Below are 27,989 nucleotides of genomic sequence, written 5' to 3' on the forward strand. Positions count from 1 at the left end.
TACTCGTCTCAGTAACAATAAACTCTCGTAGAGTATTACAGGGACAGGGCCATTAAGGTCCTGGTTATGGAGTTAGCAATTCAGGTCTGTTGCAGTGGTTTCTGTTGACTGCCTATAGGGAACTCTGGGATGCCTAGCAGCCCTGGAAATTCAAAACACTTCCCACTATGGTAATTCCACATTGTGAATATGACAGCTTTGAATTGCCCATGTCAGCAAGTAGCTAGAACAAACAGTAGTGTAACTAGTGCATGCATGAGACACACTGCAAGTGTTTGTGTATAATGAATACTATACGTTGCTCCGCTGACTTTCATAGTAACTCCTTACATTCTCCAATTCACACCAAAGGATTTTAATGTTACACTATTTTCTATTACTTGAAGTAATAAAAAACCCCACACAATCCAAATAAGCAACACAAGTCAATCTTTATTGAAAATGTAAGTATTAATACATAACTTCTTTGTTACAATAAACGTGCCGTTAAAATTTAAATCTGAGCTCATCCACTCAACAGATTATTTAAACAATAAAAAAGAATAAAACGTATGAATTTACACATAATTGAACTGGCTCAGAATGAAACAAAAAAAAGATGTTTTGATACAATTATCTTTCAAAAGTCAAAATCATTTATGCTTTGGAAGACAACATTGACCTAAACTAAATTAAAAAAGTACCAAAACAATTGCTCTTTAAGCATAGTGTTTCACACATCATAAAAAAACAGGGAAAAACTGACAAAAATAAACAAACAACAAAACAACAAATAAAACAGTTTCTTTTAAATAACAATGGCATAAGGAGAACCGGGAGGCTTATGTTTCAGAAGCTTTTCTCAGTCTTCATGTGCCAAGGTTTTCAGGACCTACATATATTATTTGACGTGGGCAAATCTCAAGCAATAACCTCCCCCTCTTAGTTTGCTCCAGTGTCTTTAAAGAAAATCATACTGCAACAGTTCAATAAACTACACCTGAATATGCATATTTTATAAACTGTTTACAGTTGTCTTACAGCAGTCCCTAATCATCTTCACAGACATTGAAGGGCAGACACAGTTATAACAGCAGGTTGATTTGTCGATTGTCAGATGTAGTCAGTTTACCTATTGGCAACAGCGACAGTGCTGAAAAAGGCGGACAGGATTATACTGCTTCATGCTTGTTGGTTGAACTATTTATTTATTTTTTAAGTATCAATACCACTATAAGCATAAGTCACCAGATAACATTAGTGTTATTGTTGTGTTAGCTTCTTTTCAACAGTATTTCAAAACCTGTGCCAATAACAGGTTTCTTTGGACATCTGAAATACAAAACTCCCACCCCCTTTAGCTGATTCTAAAAAACATACAAACAGAAGCCAGTAGTGTTGGGGTTTATCTATGCAGTTAAGGAATACTTTGCAAATAATCACAAGTAAGACTGAAACAGACACATCCCTTAATATTTAACTAGGTATCAGTTGCTATGTATTGCTTTCAGGTACAAGCTGTAAGGTGACATTTGTTAGGTATGCTCAATGTTCAGAAAAGCACCTAAGAATACATTGTTGCAGTTCCTAGGCTTTACCAGTTTCATTCTCTCAATCTAAAGTGCTCTACGTGTCAGAAAACCTCAAAACCAGAAAACTAGGATTTTATGTATTTAGGGTTTTTTTTTTTTTTTTTTTTTTTTTAAGACCCCTGGAACATATTTTTCATGAAACAGTGCCACCTGCTGGTTCTGATTTTCAACAGCACTTGAAATAAAAGCTGTTTTATGACTGTTCTGTTGAAACATAGTGGTCTTTCAGACCAGAAAGCATCTCAGCACAGCCCTGGATTCTGCAGTCTCATTCACTGTAAAATAAATCACAAACTGAGTGACAGAAGGAAACAACACTGTTAATCCCCAGCACTATCTCTTAGTACTTCATTTATTTTTTACGGTTTGTCACAACTAAGGCTGTTCATAGTTGGGGATCGACAATCCAATTTCAGTGTTGTGCAGTTGGAAACAAGTGCTACTTTCCACAGATTGGACTGTAATTTGATAAATAGCTTTTCTAGCTGTCAAATGTGAAAAGGTGCAATGATTTGATCCCAATTACAAAAAGTAGAAATTCTGCACCCTTTAATATGGTTTAGGAGAATTCGCTCAAGTCTAAATGTCATGTTCTCTGTATTTTTACAATAAAAATAAAAATTGAATGATTTTCAAGCACTAATGTATTGTGCTCATCAATGTTGCCAAATACAACAAAACCATGAAAACAAAACAAAAAAACAATAGGGAAAATTAAAGGCTAGTTGCAATCAAGAGAAACTTAATTTTGTCCATAATGGCTCCAATATTACAACGCAGCAGCACCCCCCCACCACCACAGGACAGGACACAAACATACCACAGCCACTATACTTCTTTATTATTATTTTTTTTAATTCATAATGACTAAAATGCCGTTTAAAATTGACTTGTACATCAATGTAAACCTTTTAAAAAGGGAACAATCAAAATGTAAGTCCATGTTTTTGCCAGTTTATTACAAGTCAGTCAGAATTATATCATCATTTCTTATGAAATCTTTTGTATTTTCTAGTCTTGGGTGCTTTACAGGTAAAAAGGTTCTCTAGACACTGTTAGTATGCACTTTACTTATGGCATACAGACAATGTATGCCAAAAGGCTGCAGTGTTAAAGGTCTGGGTTGGTGCAGGATGATGATGCAGCTAAAGAAACTCCACAGCTGAAATAATCAGTATTGCTGACAGTTGTCTGGCCTTGAAGAGGCGAGTGATGCATTTGGTACAGCTACATGTATAGGAAATGCCTGCTGACCTTCTAAACTGAGATGTTTAAACACTGCAATGTATCTTGGTACTGTTTGAACAATTTCCACAAAGTACTCTACTGGTCTCATAAAATAAATAGTAATAGTAAAACGTGATCCAAATTTCCAGCAGTCTCAGATAGCAAGCTATTTTGATTGTCGCAAATCAGGCTCTTGCCATTTATAGGTTGTACTTTACTACGTCATGCAGAAGCTCCATCTAGCAAAAACTACAAAAATTGTGTAAATATATTAAGTTAAATTAGAATAAAAATAAAATGCTCACCATTTTGTGACGTGAAAACATAATCAATTACAAGAATTATAATAATGCAAAAGTATACTTTTCCTGTGCCAATTTTAAATAATCCATGAATTCCCCTTTTTACCTTTAAATTATTAAATAAGTGATTTGGTGTTTTAATGTTGCAGGCTGGCATAATGCTATATTCCACATAGCAGTTACTGAAGACAATATTTCTGAGCAAGATTCCACACTAAACACTGCTAACCATGCTGCAGCCAGACCATGAAGGGCCACTGGCACAGTGCTCTCTATTAGTGCCAATGTGACAGTGTTAATGGTGAAAGAAAGTGTCTGAGACTGTGGAAACGCATTACACACAATACCTTAATCTACCATCATATAAAACCAATCAACTTAAGTGAACTGCTACATCTAAATATAAAGGTATCCCCCATTACAGGCTTGTGTAAGAAGTTAAATGTATGAGCTTAAAGTCCAGAAGACCTAAAAAGCATCATTCTGACCGATTCGTTCAACTGACCGTAAAAACACAAACAAAAACTGTAACAAAATTGCCTGTTCCCTTTCAAGAAAAATAAACTTTCAATTTGCTCCTCATCAACCTTGTGGACCACCATGTAGCCATGTTCTCGAGGTCCCAATAGCAAGTCATGATGTATAGACAGATACTTTTGCTGTAGTATTTGGGGATATAAACACAGAATCACAGATTGAAGAGTTTCCATTTTAAAATTCCAACTTTTAGGTATGGTGTAGGGAAGAGCACTAATCAGCTAGAATAAATGTATAGGTTAAGTCGTTACATTGCTTGTTCAGTTATTGCCCCATATTGCCTAGGGGTTTTACACTCAGCAGAAATACAATCCATGAAATAAGATCCAGAATTTAATGAAGCTGTAAAAAGTGTTTTTAATTTGTATACTCACAATTTACTTTTAAATGGATTTAGTTTGGGAGAAAAAGCCCAATATCTACAGCTATTGGTCTCTTAATATATTCTGTAAATTAGGACAATTCTCTTTATATATATATATATATATATATATATATATATATATATATATATATATATATATATATATATATATATATTAAAAGCTTTAACACCTAATGCACATTTGAATTGCCAGTATTAAATTGGATTTAACATTTACAAGTAAAACTTTTTTTTTTTTTTTAAACAGTTTAACAGTACCTTTAAAATCAACTGGCTGACTATATATAAAAAAAGTCTTATCTTCAATTTGAAACACAGTAGCTGTTACAATATTTGTCTCGCTCTGGGCTCGGTGTGTACTGTTTTCTGTTTAGTATTTCTTTTGCAATATTTCAAAGAAAATAAAGTAAAATGGGCAGGATCTTTCACATCTCCATGTTGTTCCAAGGTCTAAACCTGGCCATGCATATTTTTTGTTTTTCCCCCACCCTGCACGCAACACATCACTAACATCTGCATTCATAAAACTGACAAATCAACACAAAAGTAAATGCTAAGACAGTTCTGGCTTAATATACAGCCTGCCAGACAGAATCCCCAGTTTGCTTTAAAGGCATACTCCAAAATACTCTAAATGGTAACATCACCCAATGAAATAAAAACTGTGCCCATCTGGACTGACAACTCCAGCAACAACAAACAAAAATTATATGTATACTCTAGTATGTATCCAGAGTTAGAGAGTTTTTCATTATATAGAAATTCACTTATACACAATTGCTCTATTTCAGTAGGTACTTTTTTATATGAAGTTAAGACATTGCAACAGGGATACTGGGTTGCAGAATTATTTTGTTGAACTTCAATTCCTTTGGATTTTGCATATGACGGTTTTGCATCAGTCAATGCAGGTAGATTGAGCAAGCATTTTTTTTTTTCTTTTTTTTTTTTTTAAACATGCATTCAACTAATCCAAATAATTAATTTATACTCCCTTATTATTTTATAGGTTAGCTATAAAACTGCAAGACAGTACACAAATCAAGACCATTTTTTTCTGTTTTGTTTCGGTAATGGCCGAGTTGGAAGATGTAAGATATGCGGATGTGGGTTACCACGACTTCACTGATTTGGGTTTTTGCTAGAATTTTGGCAAAATGTTGAGCACTGGAAGTTTCTTCTTTTTTTGTGTATTTTTTTTTCTTTTGGAAGGAAGGAGTCCTGGGTCAGAGGCATAAGGGCATCAGCACCAAGTGTACAATACCCGACTGAATGCATATCTCCCATCTTTAAACCTGCAGGTACAAGAATGGATTAGCGATTAACATGTGTGCTTTAAAAATAGCAAAACAACAAAATAAAAACATATCAATGCTACAAAGCTAGAGTTCAGAGTTATCATTTCAGCATTCTGTACAAAACTAAACTCTCCTGGGCTGGCAACAGTCCGGAATCATTCGAAGATTAATAAAGATCCATGCTGGGGGACAGGCTGGGACAGAACTTGGGGCAGGTTCCTTTGGCCCAGCACAGACATGTAACCCTGCTATTTTGATTATTACTTTAGCTAACCAGCCAGACCTCTTCCAGTAGAGGCAAAGAAAAAAAAAAAATATATATTTCCTCTCAACAAGTATCAGGAAACTCTACAGCCTTTCAAACACGGAGAAAGACATAAAGTCCACTTCTACATGGATGAAAGTGGCCAATGATCATTTTGACAAACTCCTGGGGAAAAATCAATATTTTAGCTGGGGGTCTGGGGGCCACTTAGGCCCCCTGAAATTCTGGGGTTGTACATGCTCTCAGGTGCATTCTAAGCCATTTTGGATCACTTTCAGAAGTAAATTTGAGCTTGACTTTGTAGCAAAAGAAATTACTTTTAATTTAACTAGATGGACCAACCTGATAAATCACACATTAGCTAGTTAACAAACATATTTTTTTAAATGCAGTGTTTACTCTAGGACTTACTGATGAGGGTCAATTTAGGGGGACATTTTCTTTAGTGAGGTGGTCAATATGTTTAAAGATTTATAACTCAACACAACCACAGTATTTGTATACATGCCAACAGAGTTTACTGGCATTGTGTTTCTGATGAAAAAAAAATTAATATAAAAACAATGTTTTTATTTAGTATTCAATCAGTAAGAATTATGTTAAGAAACACGGTGTCCCTATATTACACAAGTCACTTTTTTGTTGTGCAGAATATCCTTCCTTCATTCTCATGTCTGAACTTTGCCAGGGCCGTCCCATAAATCAAATGCCTTCCAGTGAGGTCCCTCAACTCTTATGACAAGAAGGGTATTCAGTCTGTCACTTGCCAGTCTATGCCTGAGAGCTGTTTAACATATTTTGAGCTCAGAAGCCCCTCTCCAACAAAACTTCAATGTTTTTTTAAAACACAATATATTTCCAAATTAAATTAATAAATAAAAAAGTACAATAAATAAAAACAAAGATAGTTAATTTTTGTATGCTCCAAAAAGGATAACAAAAATCAAAACTACCACACAATCTGCAATGTTAATATGTAAAGTATTGTTATTAGAAACAGAATTAACATTAGCTAAAATAAAGAAATAAAAAGCCACGCATCACAGGCTGAAAAATTACATATGACAAACGTTATTCATATAAATTTACAATCAAGCACGTGTTTTTTTTATAAGCTATGACTTTCGTTTAACGACTTTTAGTGCACTTTAAGGGCAAGTATATACCGCACGCTAAACAACAAGTTCGCATTTCTCACATTGTCTCACTCTGCCACTCATTCTTGCTATCCTGTTCTCTCTCTCTAGTCCAAAACTAAATCGATCGCCACTTGACAGTTCAGGCATAACTAGTCAGACAGGCACGACTGTGTGTTGGTCTAGCAAACAGATACGTTTACAGTATGTCTTACTGCGTCTCATTGCCCAGTGGAGCGTTTTCGTCAGTGTGGTATCAGTGTCATTCTCAAGTGGAAGTGCAAGAGTCCCAGTGCAGCTCCTGGGTCACAAACAGGACGCATTTTGATAGATGGAGCTTGCTGATCAAAAAATAGTTCTATTTTTATATCAGTGATGGAGCTTCGTACGTGGCAGGATTCGCTCAGTGTATGCACTTTGCACACACTGAGCCAAACACCAGACAGAACTCCCACCACCCCTCTTTTTTTTTGGCATTTCGACATGAATCACAGGAGTGGACCTGGAGAGGCCATTTTGATGGAATTCCATCTACAGACAGAAAACTTTCACCCATGCATATACCCAATTACGTTTTGCATCTGATTTTTTTAAGCAAAAGGTCACTTACACTGCCAGACTGATCACCACTGCGGGGGCACGTAGCTATAAGTAGGTGTCCCTGGAGGCCGGTATGTGGGCATCGTAACTTGATGAGGAGCTACAGGAGATGGGGAATGGGTTGTCAACAAAGTGCCTAAAACACACAAAGTAATTTAATTGTTAAAGTGCTGTGGTAGAGAACAGACTTAAGCCTGGTACTGTTGTGGAGCTAGCATTACATATTACAACATATACAGTGCCTTGCAAAAGTATTCAGATCCCTGACCAATTCTCTCATATTACTGAATTATTTTATATTAAAACACTGAAACTCAAAATCAATTATTGTAAGGTGACATTGGTTTTATGTTGGGAAATATTTTTAAGAAAAATAAAAAACTGAAATATCTTGCTTGCATAAGTATTCAACTCCTGTGCTGTGGAAGCTCCCAGTTTACACCGATGAAAGAAACTGCCCTAACGAGGACACAATTACCTTACCATTGGCCTCCACCTGTGAACCATTAAAGTTGCTGTCACATTTTCTGGATAAAAACCCCAAAGTTGAAGGATCATTGGTCAGGCTGTGAATCTGAAGGAAAATGAAGACCAAAGAGCATTCTACAGAAGTTAGAGATAAAGTAATACAAATACATAGATTAGGGAAAGGGTACAAAATAATATCCAAGTGTTTGGATATCCCAGTGAGCACAGTTGGATTAATAAATCAGGAAGTGGAAGCTGCATCACACCACCCAGGCACTGCCAAGAAAAGGCCGTCCCTCAAAACTCAGCGCTCAAACATGAAGGAGACTTGTGAGAGAAGCCACAGAGAGGCCAACAATCACTTTGAAGGAGCTACAGAGTTCAGTGGCTGGGAGTGGAGTAATGGTGCACCAGTCAACCATATCAAGAGCTCTGCATAACACTGGCCTGTATGGGAGGGTGGCAAGAAAGAAGCCGTTACTCAAAAAGTACCATCTGAAAGCACGTCTGGAGTTTGCCAGAAAGCATGAGAGTGACCCAGCTGCGATGTGGGAAAAGGTTTTGTGGTCAGATGAGACCAAGAGAGAGCTTTTTGGCCAAAACTCAAAGCGCTATGTGTGGCGCAAACCTAACACTGCCCTTGCCTCAAGACACACCATCCCTACAGTGAAGTATGGTGGTGGCAGCATCATGCTGTGGGGATGCTTCTCATCAGCAGGGACTGGGCATCTTGTTAAAATTGAAGGAAGAATGGATGGAGCAATATACAGGGAAATACTGCAAGAGAACCTGCTTCAGTCCGCTAAAAAACTGAAGCTTGGGAGGAAATTCACCTTTCAGCAGGACAATGATCCCAAGCACAAGGCCAAAGCAACATTGGAGTAGTTCAAGAACAAAAAGGTGAATGTCCTACAGTGGCCCAGTCAAAGTCCTGATCTCAATCCCATTGAGAATCTGTGGCACTATTTGAAAATTGCGGTCCACAAGCGTCGTCCAACCAACCTGAACAACCTGGAGCAAATCTGCCAAGAAGAATGGGCCAAAATCACTCCGACACTGTGTGCAAAGCTGGTACATACTTACCCCAAAAGACTTAAAGCTGTTATTGCAGCGAAAGGTGGCTCTACCAAATATTAATGTGTGGGGGTTGAATACTTATGCAAGCAAGATATTTCAGTTTTTTATTTTTCTTAAAAATATTTCCCAACATAAAACCAATGTCACCTTACAATAATTGATTTTGAGTTTCAGTGTTTTAAAATAAAATATCAAACAGAACGAAATTTCAATGTACCATTTGTAATTCAGTAATATGAGAGAATTGGTCAGGAGTCTGAATACTTTTGCAAGGCACTGTAACACACCTTTATATAAAAATATAAAAGGGTGAGACAGCATATCAAACAATATTGGGTAGTGCTGCATCCCCCAGACAGTATTATATTGCAGTATTAACCCTTTGCGGTCCATTGTCGGACTGGGTCCGACATTGCAATTATTCCTCACAGGTCCTTTGTCGGACTGGGTCCGACATCATTATAGCAATGCAATAAACGGGTGTCTAGTCGTTTTTTCTCCGGAAAAAGCCGAGAAAACCATTCAATTGCCGAGTGGGAGCGACAGGAGCCGAGACAAGTCGGAAAAAAAAAAAAAAAAAAAGGCGTATCTCATGATTAGTCATACATGGTATCAGGTATCAGATAACGGGGGCGGACGTAAGTGAACAAGTTGGCTGACTGAATCAGCGCACAGAAAACACGGACATTTGCAGAGCTTTTTTGAGATGTTATAGTAATAAAATAATGACTTGGATCGCATTATTGAGGAGTTTGGTGATAAAACGAGTGATCCAGAGATGATCGATCGGTATGTACGACTATTATTATTATTATTATTATTTATTTCTTACATAGGTGAACGCTATAGCAAACGAAAGGGCGGGGCGGGGTGGAGATGCCTAGTGAGTGCTTTGTTGATATGCAGGGCCATTTAAACCCGTTTGACTGTGAAAAAAAATACTTTTAAACAGCGCGTATAAAATTAACTGCGCGTGTGAAAATTAATTAGACCTGGCGTGCCTGACGCGCGATTAATAAATGGACCGCAAAGGGTTAAGTCTACTGTGTGTTGCATACTGTATTTCTCACTTGCACTTACTGTAGTTGTGGGTCCCTACAGACCACTTATGCTTTGATCAACACTCAAAATAAACTATTGTTATTTTTCAGGAAGTTATTTAAAAACAGACAAGCATTTCTGGCAATCCATTAGTTTTTTGGACACTGACCATCCTGCAGCCTTTTTCCCTAAAGTATACAGTGGTATTTGCGACTAGGCTTAATGTTACATCACATGATTGGGGACATACATTTACTTACAAAACATTACAAATTATATATATATATAAATAAAATGTTCATCTTACTCATACCAGCTGACATTGCCATAGTGGTCCCAGCTACCATGCCCATGGCAACACCATTAGCTCTGTGTTGTGGGATAGGAGGAGCGTACATGGCCGCAGGCATACCATTGGGCTGAACGACTGTGGTGTGGTGAATTACGTGGGGCGGTGCTGCATACAGAGGTTGTGTGTAGTAAGCACCTTGCTGTTAATCAAGAGACAAAAAAAAAACTTTAAATCTAGAAGACAATCAAAGCCCAAAAATCTTTTTAAAAATGTGAAATATTAGCCCGACTCTAACACACTCCCTTTTAAAACCAGATAATTACAGACTTATGATGCAGAGGAAGGATACACCCAAATTTAAATCCAACTTTATGCATGTCTAAGAAGGTAATTTACTGTAGTTAAACAGAAGCTTTATTAGGAATTGTACACCCCACTGCCACTGACAACTAAAATCCATCTCCCATGCTATACATCTCCCAATAGCACACTACAGTGGCACACTTCAATGTGATTTGGGAAGCATATTTTAAAGTATACATTTACAATACGTGCCATAACATATAAGATCCGGTCGATGCATATACTCCAGCACAGTACATGCAATGTGAGTTGGTCTGTACCAAAAACACATTAAGAAAATGCTTTTTTTTTTTTTTTTTTTTTTTTTAATATGCATTTATTTATAGTTATGAAATCTACAGCAAATGGGCCTAAATAACCTTTGTTCTGCAATTCCCTACCTGTGCATACGGGTTCTGTGGTGGATAGGCACTTCGAAGAGGGTACATTGCTGTCTGGTAGGGGTTTGGTGATGAGGAGTATGGTGGCACTGCTCCAGTAGTGGGAGAGCAGGAGACTTTATATGGTGTGCCTGGGGCGAAGCCTGTAACAAAAGAAAGAAAAAAGAATGCTGCTTAAAGTAGTTAATGTACTAATAAAAGGCTTCAACAGAGCCAGATGAATTGAACACAAGACACTTGATGAGGGGCAAGATAATAGCAAGATTTGTTTTGTGTTTAGTTAGTATGACGTAGACATATGAACATTTACAGCTGCAGACTGCAACTCGTAACATTCAGAGAATGCTGCAATGCAATTAGGATTCATTTAGCAGCCAGTATCAGAAGTGTACACACTCCCTGGGAGGACTGAAGCCATTCGTTTATATAAGTGGACAAGTCCTACCTGTCTGAAAGGCTGCATTTGCGCCAGGGTACATATTAGGAGAGTAGCCAGGAGCAGCTGCATAGCCCACTGGAAAACCAGCTGAAAAACAATATAGGTATAAGAAAAAAAAGATAAGTGTAGATAAATACAAATACAACAAAGGTCACTTATAGGCTATAATGCACAAGGGTTCTAGGGTGGCAGTACTGTATTGTATGCACAACATCACTAGTTGGGTTACTGCATATCTGCCATTATGATAGTATTACATGCACAAGATATGAGTAACCAAATCTGAAATCTACAAATGACTTTCCCTTTAATATCCACATAGTTGTAGGTTAACAGAAATACCTAAATGACCATGTAGGTATTGCCTGCCTTACTACAATAAACTTACTGTTCCCGTCAGTCAAAATAATTGCCCCACACCTCCTTTTATCCATGGAGATGGCTATTCGGTTTACTCAAAGTCACTGTGCCATTGGTTTCAAATATGTTTATATAGGATGCAGCAGCAGTAGGCATGTGCACATTGTAAAGGATGTATTTTACAATGCGTAGGGGATTTACGATTATGTGTGTCCGCTTACCTGGATATCCAATTCCTTTTGGATTTGCATAGGGGACCCCTGAAGGAGCAGGGCTGTAAACAGGGTTCATGGTATCAGATGTTCTGCAAAATATAAAAATGAATAAATGTAAACCATAGCAAAAGATCAATGCTACATTTCAGTCTTAATGAGAAAAGGAAAATATACAGAAACAGTTTAAACCTAGGCTAAATCAGAATTGTTCTTACCAAAACACAGAAATGCTCCAAAGCCAAACAAAACATCCTTATCCCTGTATAGAGTCACATTTTGACTAAGGCTTTTTTTATTTTACTTATTCATTTCTGCTACAGTATAACATGTTTACGGTTACTTTGTAAACACAACTCACAAAAAGCACAGTGCCATTTTAGCCATGTAGTTAATAACTGGATGACAATCTTTAAAAGGGTAATTCAATGTTGATTAAGAGATCATTTTGTATTATTCGCTAAAGTGGTTGCAAAGATAACTTAACAGTTGTTTTCTTCACTTCTTACCCCCCCAATAATACCAGCATAGATTCTAAGCAAAACCAACTTCTTTATTAGAATTAAGATGCATTTACACTATATATCATTTTCAGGTATTATTACGGTGCTTTAAAGGGTCGTAGTGGTAAGATCTGACACACTTTAGACCAGAACACTAAAAATGGCTCAATTATGTTGTATCTTCAGCCGGTATTAACATTGTTGCTGGTTCTACATATTGGGTTAATCAATATGTACCGGTATTTGTGTTACACTGTGAACAGATCAACATTTTTCAGGAGGCAGCAACACATTCTACTTGTTAAGTATGATGCAATCAAAAACGCTGATGTACATTTAAAAAAAAATTAACATCACAACTTAATGCTGAAAGACTTGATATTTAGATTTTTTTAAAGAAACACATGAACAAAGTGTGTACTTTAATAATTATCAAACACATTGCTTGGTATTTTTTTCCTCTCAGAAATGTGGTAAGGAGAGTTGTTTAATTAAGTTAAATCTGATATCCCAAGAACTCTAGCTGACATACTGCTTTGTCTTTAAACTCAAACAAGTGCTATACTACTTACTAGTAAATACATAATTGATTTTCAACTAAATCTGTGTATAGATCTGAAATAGTTTCAAGTCTGTCAAGCAGAGAGTATTGTGATACGAATCACATTGTGGCTTGCGTATCATGATACGTATCGTATCGTGACCTTGGTATATCGTCTCACCCCTACTAATGGGTATAGATAGAAGCTTATCAATGGCATTATTCATTTAATTGGGTTACTCATAGTCAGGGAAGCCAAAAGAGGTCCAAATCACAAAAAGCACATCCCAGGACTCGCAAGCAACAAAGGAAAACTTGTCTCTATTGGGCTCCTGGCAGTTTACTGATATTTTTCCTATCATTGTAGTTTTTTTGCTGTCAAAGCCTCCTTCCTAACGACAAACCCTTTAGGTTGCCTTGGATAAAGGCATCTGACAAATAATCAAATAATAATAATAATAATAATAATAATAATAATAATAATTAATTTCATCCTGTTGATTATTTTGCCCTCTATGCTAAGAAGATGTAGTGATCAAATCAGGCGTTGGCTCTGTCCTCCGCAATATTCTGACCATCACATGATGTTATACCTAGTCACTGTTGGTGGATAATGAGGGAGAAAATCAAAGGTTCATACTGAACAACTCTTCTCTGAGCTCAAGCATTCATCTGCATGGGTCTAAGTAATCTTTGAGAAAACAGCCCAGAGGCAATTCATTCATCTGCTTTCTTTTTCGCTCTTTACTGGTCTCGCTGCCTCAAGTTGACCGATCTTGCTTTCTGCCACTTGCATTCCCTGTGAAGATTCCTTTTGGTCCTCTAGCTGCTTCACAGTTTTCATTCAGAAAGTAACATCAGTATGTTCTGCTGATTAATTCTTCCTGGCTTAATAATGCCTTTTTCTTTATGTTATGTCCTTTCTTTCTGAACACGTATGAATAGCGACACTGAATCATCTACCGTGCCAACAGGATCCATGACAGTTTATATCTCTGCAATCCCACCACAATACTAAACCGCCCGAGTCAATTAAAGATGACACTTCCAAATTAGTATCATTTGTGACTTGAGCCAGATTTCAACCAAACCCCTGAGCCTTTTCCCCAACCCCTCTCATTAATGTGCAGAACATGTAGGAAGTATACAGACAGTTATTGAAAACATATCATTGTAAAGTTTCATTATTTACTTTTTGTAAATATGCAAATAAATGTATAATTAAAAACACACAGCTAAGGTACAGTATATAGTGTACAATATATGCAATTTAAAAGCAATTTTTCAAAATATTACATTCACTTAAATTTAATGCACAAGGTGTCATTTTAAACTGTACCGCTTGCACAATTATTAAATCCTACCACGTATTTATAAGCATGTTGCTCCTTAATTGATTCAGACTAACTTCCCTTACGAACCCCCCTGGTACCTGGAGAAATGTTTGTTATATCAGGGTGTTCACTATACTAGAATTTGGCAATTTGCTGCATTAGAACAATGATGAAATGCCCAATTTATAGTACTTCTATGAAGATTACTTCACAATGATCAACATTTAAACAGTATGTTTTAATGAAAACAGTAAAGAAACAAAAAAGGAAATAATGTACACTTACATGCTAAACTGTATTTACATGTCCTTTCTCTTGAAAAAAATATCCAGTGTAGATGGTTTCATATTTTCTGTGGTTTCCTCAATGCACTGTTTGCAGTTGCCTCCTCACACCCGTTGCCTGGTTGCAGTTTGTGTAAAGATGGTCGGACAGGCAACGATTGCATCAGTCATGCATGATTCACACTACAATAGGTCATCTTTGAATTAGCCAACCATGGTCTTTGTTTTCACTGACAGAACACATTAACACTGGAAATTGTTCAGTGTCAGTCAGTACTGAGATCGTTGCATCCGGGTCGATCCTGTAAGTGATCTTTCGAATAGGGCTAATTTCCATTGAAAATATTAGTTCTTGCTGTTGGGATCGAAAAAACGGGGGTTCGTTATAAGGGTTTGTTATAGTGAAGTTACCCTGTAGTAAGATCAGAGATAGTAAATCACTGGGTCTCAAAAGATTGAGGCTCTTCCTGTGAATTAAACTATAATTACCATCTTTCACCATTCTGTCAAAGAATGCCACATGTTTTGTATGGCTTACCCATCCAAGCTTGAGGATTATTTTTGGAATTAAACATACTGTAACCTACATACTCTATCCTTCTTTACAGACTGCAAATATAGGCTTTATTCCTTGGTCAACTTCAACACATCACCATTAAAAACTATTTTCAAAGTAATTTAAATGATGGTGTTGATCTATCTGTTGCTGTGGTTTTGTACAAAGGAGCAATAAAACTGTATTTTGCAATGCATTGATCTGGATACGATAGTTTCATTATCTTAACTTGCACTCTCCTACTCGCAGAACACATTACATGACATGCCAGTTTGCATATAACAGTATAATGGGCTATGTAAACTGGTTTCTCCAGTGCATGGTTCCTCAATGAGTACTGCTGGTGCGCATGCAGCACAACTAGAATAGGACTACCAAACCTAGAGACTTTCCATTTCTCTTCAAATAACACATTGATAAATAATGTGCTTCTCGGTATGGACAGTGCTCACGACACGTGTAGATTTTGTGGATTACAGTATACAGTCTGCAAGGTACAGACTTCATTAGGTATTTCAGCTTTAGCATCACTATACATTAGGCGGGGCTGTGCTACTGCAGCAAGAAGTGTCCCAATGCTCTGCTCTCTCACACAATAAAAAAGACAGATTGTCTGTTTATTTGCTGTGACAGAGGGGTACATTGCCAGCTGACAGAAAATGTCAAACAAAAAGGATGCAAATATCAGACATCTGTTGGTGTTGGACATGAAATTGTATTTAACAACAGAGGGTACTTAACATTATATCCTCAGTCCCTGCATCCATTTTAAAAAAGACAAACAAAATCAGGAGAGCTTGTGTAGTACTGTAATTCATGAAGAATTAACAGTAAGCAGCTGAGGTTACAAAAATTCTATCAGAATCTATCTGAATGAAACTGAACTATGGGACATTCTGAATCATAACAAATACTGTGAAGTATGCAGTGTTAAGACTATGATTTTATCTTTAAAAGATTAATTCAATAGAATGCTGTGAATCAGTTCTCGAATGCTTGACTGTCCCTATTCTGCATGCCACAGAAGACCATTTTCAGGTTCAACTGGTCCCTTTCAGTGTCAGGTACAGATGGACAATGTGTCAAGTTGAAGCATTACTGAAAACACTGCAGATTGTCAAAGGTCCAATGGCTTGGACAGATGGTCAATGTGTCAAACAGTCATGTTCAGTTTCCTTGCATTTACTGTAAATATGTAGGAAATGTTAATAACTGCAGCAAAAAATGTTGTATTAATGGCACCACTAAACAATAACCTGCCTTCTCAAATCTGTCTGAGGCTGTCCTTGCTCCTAAATAAGTCCCCTTGGTACATTGCATCCCGTTTGAAAAGAGGTCCCTTGGTCCTTAAATCTGTGTTATACTGTATGAAATATTTTACCAAAAAACACTCAAGGAAAAAAGTTGAGCAGCTAAACCTTTTGGCTAATGCCTTCATCAGCATTAATTAATAATACACAAAGGTTTTACACTTGGCATAGGCCACAAAAACCTACAATTGTTAATGTCCCCAGACCATATTCAAATATTATTATTAATAAATAATAATAATAATAATAATAATAATAATAATAATAATAATAATAATAATAATCTACCTCATAAAGTGATCTTGCGATACTCAATCTGAGAAACACATTTAATAATTTATATGTTTGAAATGCTGCGTGGGCAGGGAAAGAAAATGCTGAATAACCTAACATTAAATTTTAATTGCTTTTTTCCCCCCTGTCGCAGGACTGGGAATAAGCTATTTGGCAGGTCTTTTAGTAATGACCAGTACTGTAGAAGTCTGAGGAATGATACAGGCAGGATGAAATCAGACTAGAACATTAATACTTAGTTATACTGGGGTGTAAAAGGTATCAGCTGTAAACCACATAATGTGGTTAAGAATCCTTAAATCTGCAGTCTGCATGCTGTGCTTTAAACCATATTTTAATTAAGAATAAGCACTTATAAATATCACTACCAGCTTTCTTGTCCCCATAACTCCATAAATTAATTGGGGCCATACTTTAAATCTTCTTTTGCAGTGTGCGTGTGATGGCTCAAACCTCCTTATAATCTGATTTATCCTGTTACACTTTATTTGCATGGTTCAATGGATTTATAAAGCATGTAGTCACATGCAAATCATTTACAGGCAACGCTCTTTAGAGGTTGCGTTAAAGAAAACACTACACATTACTGAAAGAATGGGAGACAATTAACACATGGCTTCCTCCAACACTTATAAACCCCAAAACAACTAATTACACTGATGATGACAAAAACCTGTGTCTACTTGACCACTGTCTATGCAAGAAACAATGTGTTAAATACTTCTGCATTCTGACCACAGTGCTTCCTAAGGCGGTGTTTAAACAAATAGCCAAATTATTAATATTGGCAAGCAATCTCAAAGATATTTGAATATCTAAAAATACATTGAGTTTCCATAAGGAGAAAGCCTCAACACTGAATCCAAGCTGATCATCAGTGTGATAATTATTAATAATCTTGACACTTCCAGGCCAACCACCAAGTTTAAGATGTATTATGAGTTATTTCCACAATGGCCCCAATACTTCACAAGAATCATTTACATTGTTCCGATTATATGTGCTACTGCAAGATGATCCTGAAAATCTGAAAAACAAATTGAGACTACCACAGCTACACAAAAAGTAACGATACCATTTACAAACAAGAGAAGCGTAAAGTCTAATGACCTCACGATGTAAATAATTCTGCTTACCACTTAATACTGCTTTCGAAATTAAAATTAAATATTCTACATCTCAATGAGTTATTTTGTAATTAGATTAGGATTAACAACGTTATGCCAACATGCACCACATAAGAACTGAAGTCTTTGTTATTTGCACACTAGTCATGTGTACTGATCCCGGTCACTGCGTGGTCATACAATACGCTTATCTGCATTCAAATGGCAATGTATTCATTTCACATAGTATCCGTATATTTTTGTATAATTTATTCGCGAATATTCTGTTATAAGTGAACATAATATACCCGCCTCGTATTTTCTTGTACATTATGGTACATGTTCTATTGAATACTGCATAAAATCACACATTCCCTGTTAATGGTTGTTAGGTACATCGCGTCCCCGTCAGTTTTTTTATGTATGTATGTATGTATGTAGAGTACTAGTTTCATAATTAAATACACATACCACATTTTTTCATTTACCATACCGTTCTCGATTACCAATTACTAATTGTCATTTCCATAACCGCTTGCACATCGAACAAACCCATGTACATTTAGTCGTATGTTTACACATGCACCCGCATCCCCGAGCCAGCGCTTCGCTGAATTCATGGGATTCTGCTTTCAGGATGGGGAACATTAGCAACTTGAGAGCGCAGGCCGCGGGGAGGAGGCCAAACCAGATTCAGCATCACGTAACTCTAATTATTGTGTATCCCTAAACTGAAAAAATACAGCCCATACCTGCCTCGAAGTCCCAAATAACTGCATCAGGTAAATTAGTCACACACTACAAAAAATAACAGTATATCCATTATGAACGCTGATACTCACGGTTTTTAAACGGAACGTCTGGATTGATTTTTACTGCTGTTTTCTTCCCTTCTCTCTCTCAATCTAGATTACTGCGCACCAACCAAAACCACAGTGCGTCACTTCCGACTACAAACGCTGAAGCCCAAGGCCGGACTCAGGTCACGGGACTGTGGTCATCGCTTAGGGTGGTGAGGAATCTAACCGTTACTTGTTATTTAATGTTAACTTATTATAATTTAATGTAAAGATTGGGATACATCTAATACTAGTGCACTGCGCAGTGGACTTTTTGCTTTTCTGAAAGCATCCAATTCGTTGCACTGTGAAACAAGTAACATGTATTTATTTATTTATTTATTTATTGCGCGAATAGTGTTGTGTAAAATGGTCTCCTCTTTGCAATTTTTAATAAATGTTCTCACTACCTCTGAAAAGAAAATGTTAAAATAATAACAGCATGGAAATGCATTCAAAACCTCTTATTTTAAAATGTCTGGTGCATTCTCCTTTTTATTTCAGCCAACGCAAGCGTCTATGGGAAATGTTTTCATTTCTGGGCTCCCTAAGTCAAATTTAGTTCATGTAAACTACAAATCCCAGGATAATCAGATGAGAGTGACCTCATCATAACAAGAAGGCGTGTGACGTGTTAGGAACAGGAAGAACTGTGGCTTGAGTCTCTGGTGAAACAATTGTAGAGGTATTTAACAAAAAAAATGACCTATACCATATGAAGTTTGTTACTGATGGTGTACTGTTACTAACAGTAGGATATTTAAAGCCGTTTGTCATTGACCCTTCACAGAATTTAGCGTGGGCTAACTAGTAGTTATTCGTGTCTGTTTTACAGCATGAAAACGCACAGTATACATTGTGTTTGTCAAGGTACATAGGATTGGTTATATGCGGCACAACCACTATATGTATATATTGTGGATTAACGAAGCTTTGTTTTGGTATTCGGTAAAATCGTGAACAAAATGTACTGAGTTACAACCAGTAGTGTACAGTTAGTTTAGTGTTTATATACGTGAATTTGTTCAAGATCAGGGAACATCTGTTGAGTTTTGTTTCGGAAATAGACATCGTCTGGGTTGTGTTAAATTGTCAGCTTCTCAATTGGTGGTAAACAGTTTGTGGGTAGGAAACACAGACCCGAACCGACCCGGATTTTTTTACTTGAACCTGGTTCGGAACCCAGACCTATTTATTTATTTATTTATTTATTTTAATTTAACACTAACATTATTTTTCACTTTGTCTAAACTCAAAACATTTGTATGCACCGAATGTGATTTCGATAATTGGTATTGCATAATTGGCAGTTACCGATTCCGGTACAGATCCATTATTATTATTATTATTATTATTATTATTATTATTATTATTATTATTATTACTAATACAATTGTAAACCATCACTTGAAATTGTAGTTTGACACTTGAAAATGTTTTTAAGCTATAAACTAAACACACCACTGACCTGGGGGTCAGTTATAATTACGATTACAGCAGGATTGTTTGCTGAAATTGAATTACAATTGCAATGCAATTTTGTTCAAATCCAATTAGTTAGAATTATGCTTCAGTAGTTGGAATTATAATTGCAATTACACATAAATAAGTAGCTACACACACTAACATGTTTACTCAGTTTAGTCTACCAAGCAGTAATCACTGGTACACAAATGGGGTCACTGGGTATTTTCAATAGCTTAATTCAGGAGTTTCCAACTTTTTTGGAATCACGCCCCATAAATCAGCAAATCACAGTGAAGTACAGTATTTGCCATATTTCGAGTTCATCTTATCCTGTGTACAAATGTCATCCCGTGCATAGAACACCTAATTGTAATGTTCAAAAATCAAAACAAAACAAAACACACACATAAAGTATCAGACAGTTTTTATAAAATGAATCAGCCTATTAACTTCACTCTCTTAAACATGTGTTTAGAATTTTTTTATTATTACTATAATTATTGTATTATTAGAATGCTCACGGTGCCCCCCTAGAAAGTTTGTCCCACTCCTGCGCCACTCAGATTGAGAACTTGCAGGTCTTCATTCATCATTTAGTATTGGTCATAGTGTTGGCCTCATCAGTCTTGAAAATTGCATCTTTCTCTGGTTAGAAAAACTTTGAAATTGTTGTGTGCGTAGTGTATCGCAAACATGTAAATAATTTCCTGGATACATAATGAGGAACTAGGTCTTTGCTCCCTCTTGCTCCAGTGCAAAGTAAGGAAACATCAGTTAAAAACGTTTCTGCACATGAGTAAGTGTCTAGCATATTCACACACAGATAATGCAGCAGAGCTAAACCTTTGCAAATAACCAGCAAGTAATCAGAAAGTAGTTAATGCATTAGAATTAGATGAAGTATAAATGTACCACTTTTCACAGCAGACATTAAGGATTTAGATTAGGCGTTAAGAAGCTAATTTAGAAAACAATTTCTAAACAACCCCCTTTACATTGCTACATGCTGTCGTTTAGGCCAGTTGATGTAGAAATTGACAGTTCATTTTCTTTTTCTAGAAGTATTATTTTGTCAAGGATGGCCTACGTTAAGAGTGGCTGGCTTCTTCGTCAAAGTAAGTTACAAGTAAATAAACAGTTCTTTGCTCATAAGCAATTTATGCTGTAAATGATAGTAATAGATTGGATCATTTCATCTCAGTGGACCAAATTTTGGGTATTTCCTTCATGTGTGGTTGATGATATATGCCAAACACAGAGAGAGCCCGTAAGTAGGTGCTAAAATGCCCATTTGAAAGACATTTCAACAAAAAAAACCATTGAATTGACATAAGCAGGGGTGGCCAACACTGGTCCTAGAGAGCCACTTGCAGATTTTATAGGTAACCCTTAAATCATCAGTTTCTGAAGAATGTAAGTTGTTCAAATAAATCAGGAGTGGTCAGCTCTGGTCCATGAGAGCTGCAGGGTGTTCAGGTTTTTGTTCCACAGTATCTCTAAATTACTTAATTCAACACATTACTACTTAAATTGAAACATTACTGCTTAACTAGTCAACATTAAATTGTTCCAACTCTTTAGAAATTGATGATTTCTGTCTACCTGAGCTGGATTGATCCTGTTTTATGTGCTTCAAAATGCCTGAAATGAAACAACAAATATGTAATATAAATTACGTTTACTTAACCCGAAGACAGAAATAACAATTACAGAGTACTTGCAGGGCCAGATTTTTCAAGGTCTTTATAAATATGTCGAAATGCAATTTGCACCATTTTTTTGGAACAAGAAATTAAGCCAGTCAATCCTTAAATAAACATTCATAGTTTGTTAGATGTTTGACAACTGCATTTTGGTGTATAAACTTTGATAAATCTGTCCCATCTTGGTCATTGATGTAAATGGGTGTATTTTTCCAATTGATTTTGAACTCTTTTAGCAGTACGTAACTTTACAGGAACACTACCCTAGAATTATCAGGGTTCAGTGATCAGTTTACACTTATAAGGTAGAAAGCACTGGCTAGGAATACATTTTAACCTCAATTCGCTTATTTTGTAAAGCATAACACCTTAGCTTTTCCACACAGAGGCTGTGTTCTTTAGCTGTTTATGAAATAGAACCTGATAAAAACTTTTTAGTATTACTCTGTTGGTAAGAAACATTTGCCAGATATACATTTTTACGTCTATCTTGAAAACCTCTAATCTAAATGTTGAACACGTAAGGAAGGAAGCTAGTTTACTGAGGTCACAGTTCTTGGGAAATGCATAGGCATTTATTTCAGGTAAGATATTCAATATGTGTTGCTCCAATAGGCTATAGTAATGAACTGTATCACTATACTGACACCTGGTTCAACGAGAAATTGATGGCTTGCAAAGCCAGTTTCTGGTTTTTATGAAACTGCACGGACAAGTGTGAAAATAAATCTTTCACAAACTGAATGGGAGTCATGGTCCCTTTTTTAGTCATGACTACACATGAGGGGTATGTATGTTATTCACATGTTGTGTTGTTATTTAGAAGTGTCTGTTTCTTACCACAGGTACTATTCTACGGAGATGGAAAAATAACTGGTTTGACCTGTGGTCCGATGGCTGTTTGGTTTTCTATGATGACCAGCATTGTCGGGACATGGAGGATAAGATACACATGAAAGTGGACTGTATCAACATCCGCTCTGGGGACATGTGCCGAGGTAAACAGTTATGACTGGAGAGCTCAATGCGTGGATTTGATTATTTTGTCCCCAAAGACTAAAACAAGAAAAATAAACTTGCAAAGATGTATAAAACATATTCCTTTATTATTAGGCGTCTCCATGAATGAAGCTTGAATGAATGAATGTGCAAATCCACCACCACAACTACAGCTGCTACTATCTCATAAACCATTTCAGCTGTGAACTTCATATTTTCAGTGTTATGAAAACTGCTCTGTTAAATCTAACAGCACTCTTCTCTCTGACCAGATGGCTGCAATATTGGGCAACATTATCTGTTTCAGTGCCACTTTGCTTTACCTGTGGCTATATTAACGATGCAGATCTTTTTCACATATCTGTTGTACTTCAACATAATTGGAGTAATTTCCATTATCACCCAGTAATGGACTTTGTCATTGAATGAATGCAGCAGGAAAGTTGTGATGTGTGTATAATTTAGTATAAGATTCAACATTGTGGTGCACTGGAACTTTTGGTATTTATCCCTTGGAGGGAATTGTGAATGGATGCAGCTGATTATGTAACACCTGTCTGTGTTGTCAAATGAAATGTCTGAGCAGTGGCTTCCTGTCCCCAGATTTCCAGCCTCCAGAGGGAAAGGGGAGGGATTGTTTACTGCAGGTGGTGTGCAGAGACGGGAGGACCATCAACCTCTGTGCTGAAAGTGTGGATGATGCTTTGTAAGTCCTCTACATGAGATCCAATCACCCATCTGTATTTAATGTAGGGTTATAGGATGGCAAACGTCTGTGTATGCGGATAATATCGGCACACGTGCAAGTGAATGGGCTGAGGCTGAAAACCTGTTTACATGCGGTGAGTGCTGATATACCCTACTTTATTATTAATATACAATTTTTTATTCATTACCAACCTTTGTTTAGTCTATTGTCTTTTTCATTGAAAAAGGGGGAAAAGGCTGATGAAGCCAATATTATTAAGTGGCTGAGGTAGGTACCAGATTGTGATGTCTAATGGAATTCCGAATGAGGCCTGTGGTATGAAGATTTATGTCATGAATTGGGTTTCTCAGTGAAGTGTCATGGAATACAGTGTCCAAAACCCTCTGATTATCTGAAAGATCCAAGCAGTCTGTAATATAGCAGTACAGAATGGTGCCCGACAATGCATTAACGGTTGCTGAAGTTTTTTAAATTCTTCTAATAGCTATCTATTGAATTCAGTCAGGTTTGTGGTGTGATATACTGTTGATTCATTTACCTTCCTGATTAATATTTTAATCCAAGCCCCAGTTGGTGGTAATGTCAGGACAGTTGTTTGCCAGCAGTCTTACTGACATATGGCTATATATTGGCAATCTTCAAAACCGTAGCAACCATATGTATAAAATGTGATGGACAAAAAACACAGAAACCCTACCAGTATGTTGTGTCTTGAGTGACCTGGGTTTGATGCTCTATGCTTCTATAGCATTTGAGATATATATATATAATTTTTTTTTTTTTTAAATCACCCAGAAAGGTTAGTAAAAGGCATTATAGGGTTAACTAAATACATATCTCTTGCTCCTTTTATACACTCCCTGATGGCAAACAATTAAGGTAAAGAAACTCATTCTATGGGTGGGCTTTTTTTAAGTGTGCTCAAATATTTAGGGTGGGGGTTGAAATGTGTATGAAAATGTAAGAGAAAAAGAAACTGCCTCAAAGTGATCTGGTCTGTTTTAATTGCAGGCCATGGAAGATGGCTCTTCAGGATTCTAGAGTAAACATGGTGAGTAAATGTTCCCATGGCGCAGTGTGTGTTTGCCTTTCTTTTATCATGTTCATTTCACCGCAGAAGAGCTCCCTTTAGACTATTTAAAAGGCTTGTCAATAAATTAATCTGAGACATGCTATTAATTTCCTTCACATTGTATTACCAATGCTAGACTTACTGTATTTGCATACATGGGAACATATATTGGACATACTGTAACCTACAAGAAAATAATCCTAATGGTTATTTCACGAACAGAACTTTTTAGAACATTTACCTACTAGTACTGCAGAGCACTGATGATCATTAACACAGAGTTTTCCCCCCAGAGAACTGCTGTAATTTGAGTGAATGTCAAGAACGATTTATTATATCCCACAGTTTATAAAGATAGTCATGGTGCCTACGTCACAGAAACCAAACTGTCAGCCAAATGGGATGAAACTTGGCATGGGCAATCCTTTACACTTGTTTTAAGGGTACCGAAATTCAGGCCATGGCTGCAATTGGCAATAATGTTTATCTTTGTTGCAGATTGATTGTCTGATATGACTGTGCAGCCATCTGAAGACCTCTCTGATTACAAGTTTGAGAAATCTGTCAGTGCAGCCCTTTACCTGGGGTCTCGAAATAGTATTGAGTTTCGAGAGAGGTATCATGGAAATGGAGTCCTCACATCTCAATCACTGGACCATTCGACTTAAACAAAGATTTTAAACTATTCCTCTGATTTCAAAAGCAGGAAATTTAAGCATGGAGAAAGTGTCATGGGCTGTTTTATTACTAAAACTAATTTAATAAATTCTCTGGTTAAAAAAAAAAAACACCCCAAGAACAACTTGGTATAATCAAATATCAGTTATTTGAACCATTGTTTTCTTTGTGTAATCATTACCACTGTCAACAGATGAAAAATAAAATGCTAGATTTCCACTATGTGGTATTTCTTACTTTTAAAGAACATGTGACATTTCTTGAATCCACTTTGGTTGAAGCAGGGGGACAGGTTTAGACATGATTCTGAAGGCTCTATTGAGGACGCAGGGGTTCTGTAATCTAAGTTTAAAAGTCATCAGGATGTGATGACTGAAACAGAAAATGATAACCAAACAACAAGAAAAATACATTTGATAAGATAACTCTGCTATTCCATAGCCATCGCTCTTTAATTTAACAACGTGGTAGCCAAATAGTGATCATTTGATAAATGAACTGGTGCAAACATCGTGATGAACTGCTCAACCAGCATTTTTATATTGTACCCTATAAAATATAAGTATAATACAATAACTAGAGGGATGCAATTTATATTGTAATATCCTTTTTTTTTTCTTTACAGACATCGAATGGCTCTCCTCTAGGATTCACAGAATCCACTTTTGCCTCTGCTCCACGCCCCTACACTGAGTATGCAGCACCTGTTCAACAGGTAACCCACTCAGTCTGAATACAACAGCGAGGGCTAACATACAAACTGAACAACAGACCTGTAAGTCTTCCTACTTGCTTATATTCCAGGTTGACAACTATGACCCTCATGGAGCCTATGGGCCAATGCCACCTCCTGGCTCTCAAGTTGTTTATGCATCGAATGGGCAGCCTTATGCAGTGGCTTACCAGTATTCATACCAAGGTACAGTATTGATTGGAAACAATATTATATAAACAGGTTCCGCCTGAATACTTTTTAGGCAGTGGTTCTGAGAAAATGTGTATGTCTTAACTTTTGCTGGGCAATAGTGGTATAAAAGATGGCAAACTGATTGAGAGTCTTATCTCCACAAACCACATTGCCAGTTCTAAATGGAACAGCTCGAAAGAGCCTCGCTGGGCTGTTTAAAACTGGTAATGCTCTTGTGACGACACTGTATAAGCAGATCGAACTACAGCAACCGAACGTGTGGTATAAAGCTAAAGATGTTACCTGGCCTTAAACACTTTCTTTCAAAAGACATAAATATATCAATGTTGTATTTTAATGTTGAATGTGTGATTTGATTCTTAGGGCATTACCCACCACCAGGAGTGAACCAGGTGATTGTTCGAGAGCAGTACCGTGACGACACTGGAGACATCGCGATGGGCGTGCTGGCCGGAGCAGCAACAGGAATGGCACTTGGATCACTCTTCTGTGTCTTTTAAATATCACAGTCCAGTTAGCAGTGGCTTTAAATTACAGAGGCATTGTTCTTGTGATGTAGAAGTGAGTTCCTTCGTCTGTGCTAGCACACTTACCAAAGCCTTTAATGTAAAGAAAACACTAGCACTTTCTGACTAGTTTGTGCATACACTCCTTTTAGCGCCGATTCTGTGAATGTACTTACAAGAAGAAGTTAATAAGTAGTTAATACAAATGGAAAAGGTAATGGTTTGTTTAGTAGACTTTCAATATTATATTACTGTCTCCATTTCTTGTTGCATGCCATTAACCCACTCATGATGTTTCTTCTTTACTACAAGATTTTTTTTCCCTTTATTTATTTATTTATTTATTTATTTATTTTTTTATTTTATTTTTTTAATTCTTTTTAAATATACATGCTTAAAGATTCTGAAGTTTGTTTTAGTTTTTGTTCCCAAGATGTTTAGTTTTCAGTATACGCTACTTTCTCATGAAATTGATTTAAAAAGTGCAGGGATATTTATTTTCTTTTCATTTTTGTGTGTTAATAATCTCTTTATAATTAATGTATCTGGGTTTTGGTATTTTTGTGTGTTCTACTAATTTACCAGAAAACTTGGAGAGTGCACCCAAATAATTTAAACTTCAGAACAGCTGCAGTATTGTTTTTTGCTGCTAATTAATACAATTTCTTTAACTTGTTTAATTGGTCTGGTGTGAGATGTATCAAATAACATGTTGCACCATTTAAACTAAATAAGTTTGTTCAAATCTTTGGGTTTGTTTGTGTCGTTTAGTAATACTATATACTATAATACTATCTTCCCTGCTGCTTTTTGGTTGTCTTTTGTCTTCTTAAAACTATGTTCCCTTCCATATGAAGCTATGTTTTTGTGGTTGAATGTTGAATTTTACCACATTTCTTGTGACCAATGCTTACCTAAAATCGAGCTGTGGCTTGGTTTTTACTTCTATAGATTCTGGAACACCCCACAGTATGAAAATAGATTGGTCTGCGTGAAATAAGTTTGTTTTATTTATTTGTTGGTAGGGGAAACAAGTGCCCCCAAATAGTTCTAGTACCATAGCCATATCTAAATGTAAAACAAGGACTAGAAATGGGTAGTCAGTTAGTGTATACTGAAAGGATTTTCATTCAGTTAAAAATGCAGTATATTTTAAAGCATTTGGATAAAAAAAAAAAAAAAAAAAAAAAAAACAAGTTAAGGGAGT

General features: G+C 36.5%; 2 protein-coding genes across 7 annotated transcripts; one reads left to right on the forward strand and one right to left on the reverse strand.

The window, feature by feature from the left end:
* Positions 1–412: 412 nt before the first annotated feature.
* LOC117423638 (myelin-associated neurite-outgrowth inhibitor) lies at positions 413–18,856 on the reverse strand. 6 transcript variants are annotated; one of them, XM_034039706.3, is made up of 7 exons: positions 18,724–18,856; positions 11,963–12,045; positions 11,388–11,468; positions 10,943–11,085; positions 10,221–10,398; positions 7,332–7,421; positions 413–5,317 (listed from the first exon to the last, which is right to left on the reverse strand). In XM_034039706.3, exons 2-6 carry the CDS (start codon positions 12,030–12,032, stop codon positions 7,345–7,347), a joined length of 549 nt encoding a protein of 182 aa, XP_033895597.1. In that variant the 5' UTR covers positions 12,033–12,045; positions 18,724–18,856; the 3' UTR covers positions 413–5,317; positions 7,332–7,344. The 6 variants fall into 6 exon arrangements, with proteins under 6 accessions (XP_033895597.1, XP_033895595.1, XP_033895596.1 ...); XM_034039704.3 differs by having other exon boundaries at positions 7,332–7,457; XM_034039705.3 differs by having other exon boundaries at positions 10,215–10,398.
* Positions 18,795–27,978, forward strand: LOC117423637 (pleckstrin homology domain-containing family B member 2-like). Its single transcript, XM_034039702.3, has 9 exons — positions 18,795–18,893; positions 19,225–19,405; positions 21,247–21,302; positions 22,736–22,888; positions 23,493–23,595; positions 24,610–24,649; positions 25,974–26,063; positions 26,153–26,267; positions 26,640–27,978. Exons 3-9 carry the CDS (start codon positions 21,266–21,268, stop codon positions 26,774–26,776), a joined length of 675 nt encoding a protein of 224 aa, XP_033895593.2. The 5' UTR covers positions 18,795–18,893; positions 19,225–19,405; positions 21,247–21,265; the 3' UTR covers positions 26,777–27,978.
* The last annotated feature ends 11 nt before the right edge of the window (positions 27,979–27,989 follow it).

This window comes from Acipenser ruthenus, chromosome 17 (genome assembly GCF_902713425.1).
Source record: "Acipenser ruthenus chromosome 17, fAciRut3.2 maternal haplotype, whole genome shotgun sequence".
Classification (NCBI taxonomy): domain Eukaryota; kingdom Metazoa; phylum Chordata; class Actinopteri; order Acipenseriformes; family Acipenseridae; genus Acipenser; species Acipenser ruthenus.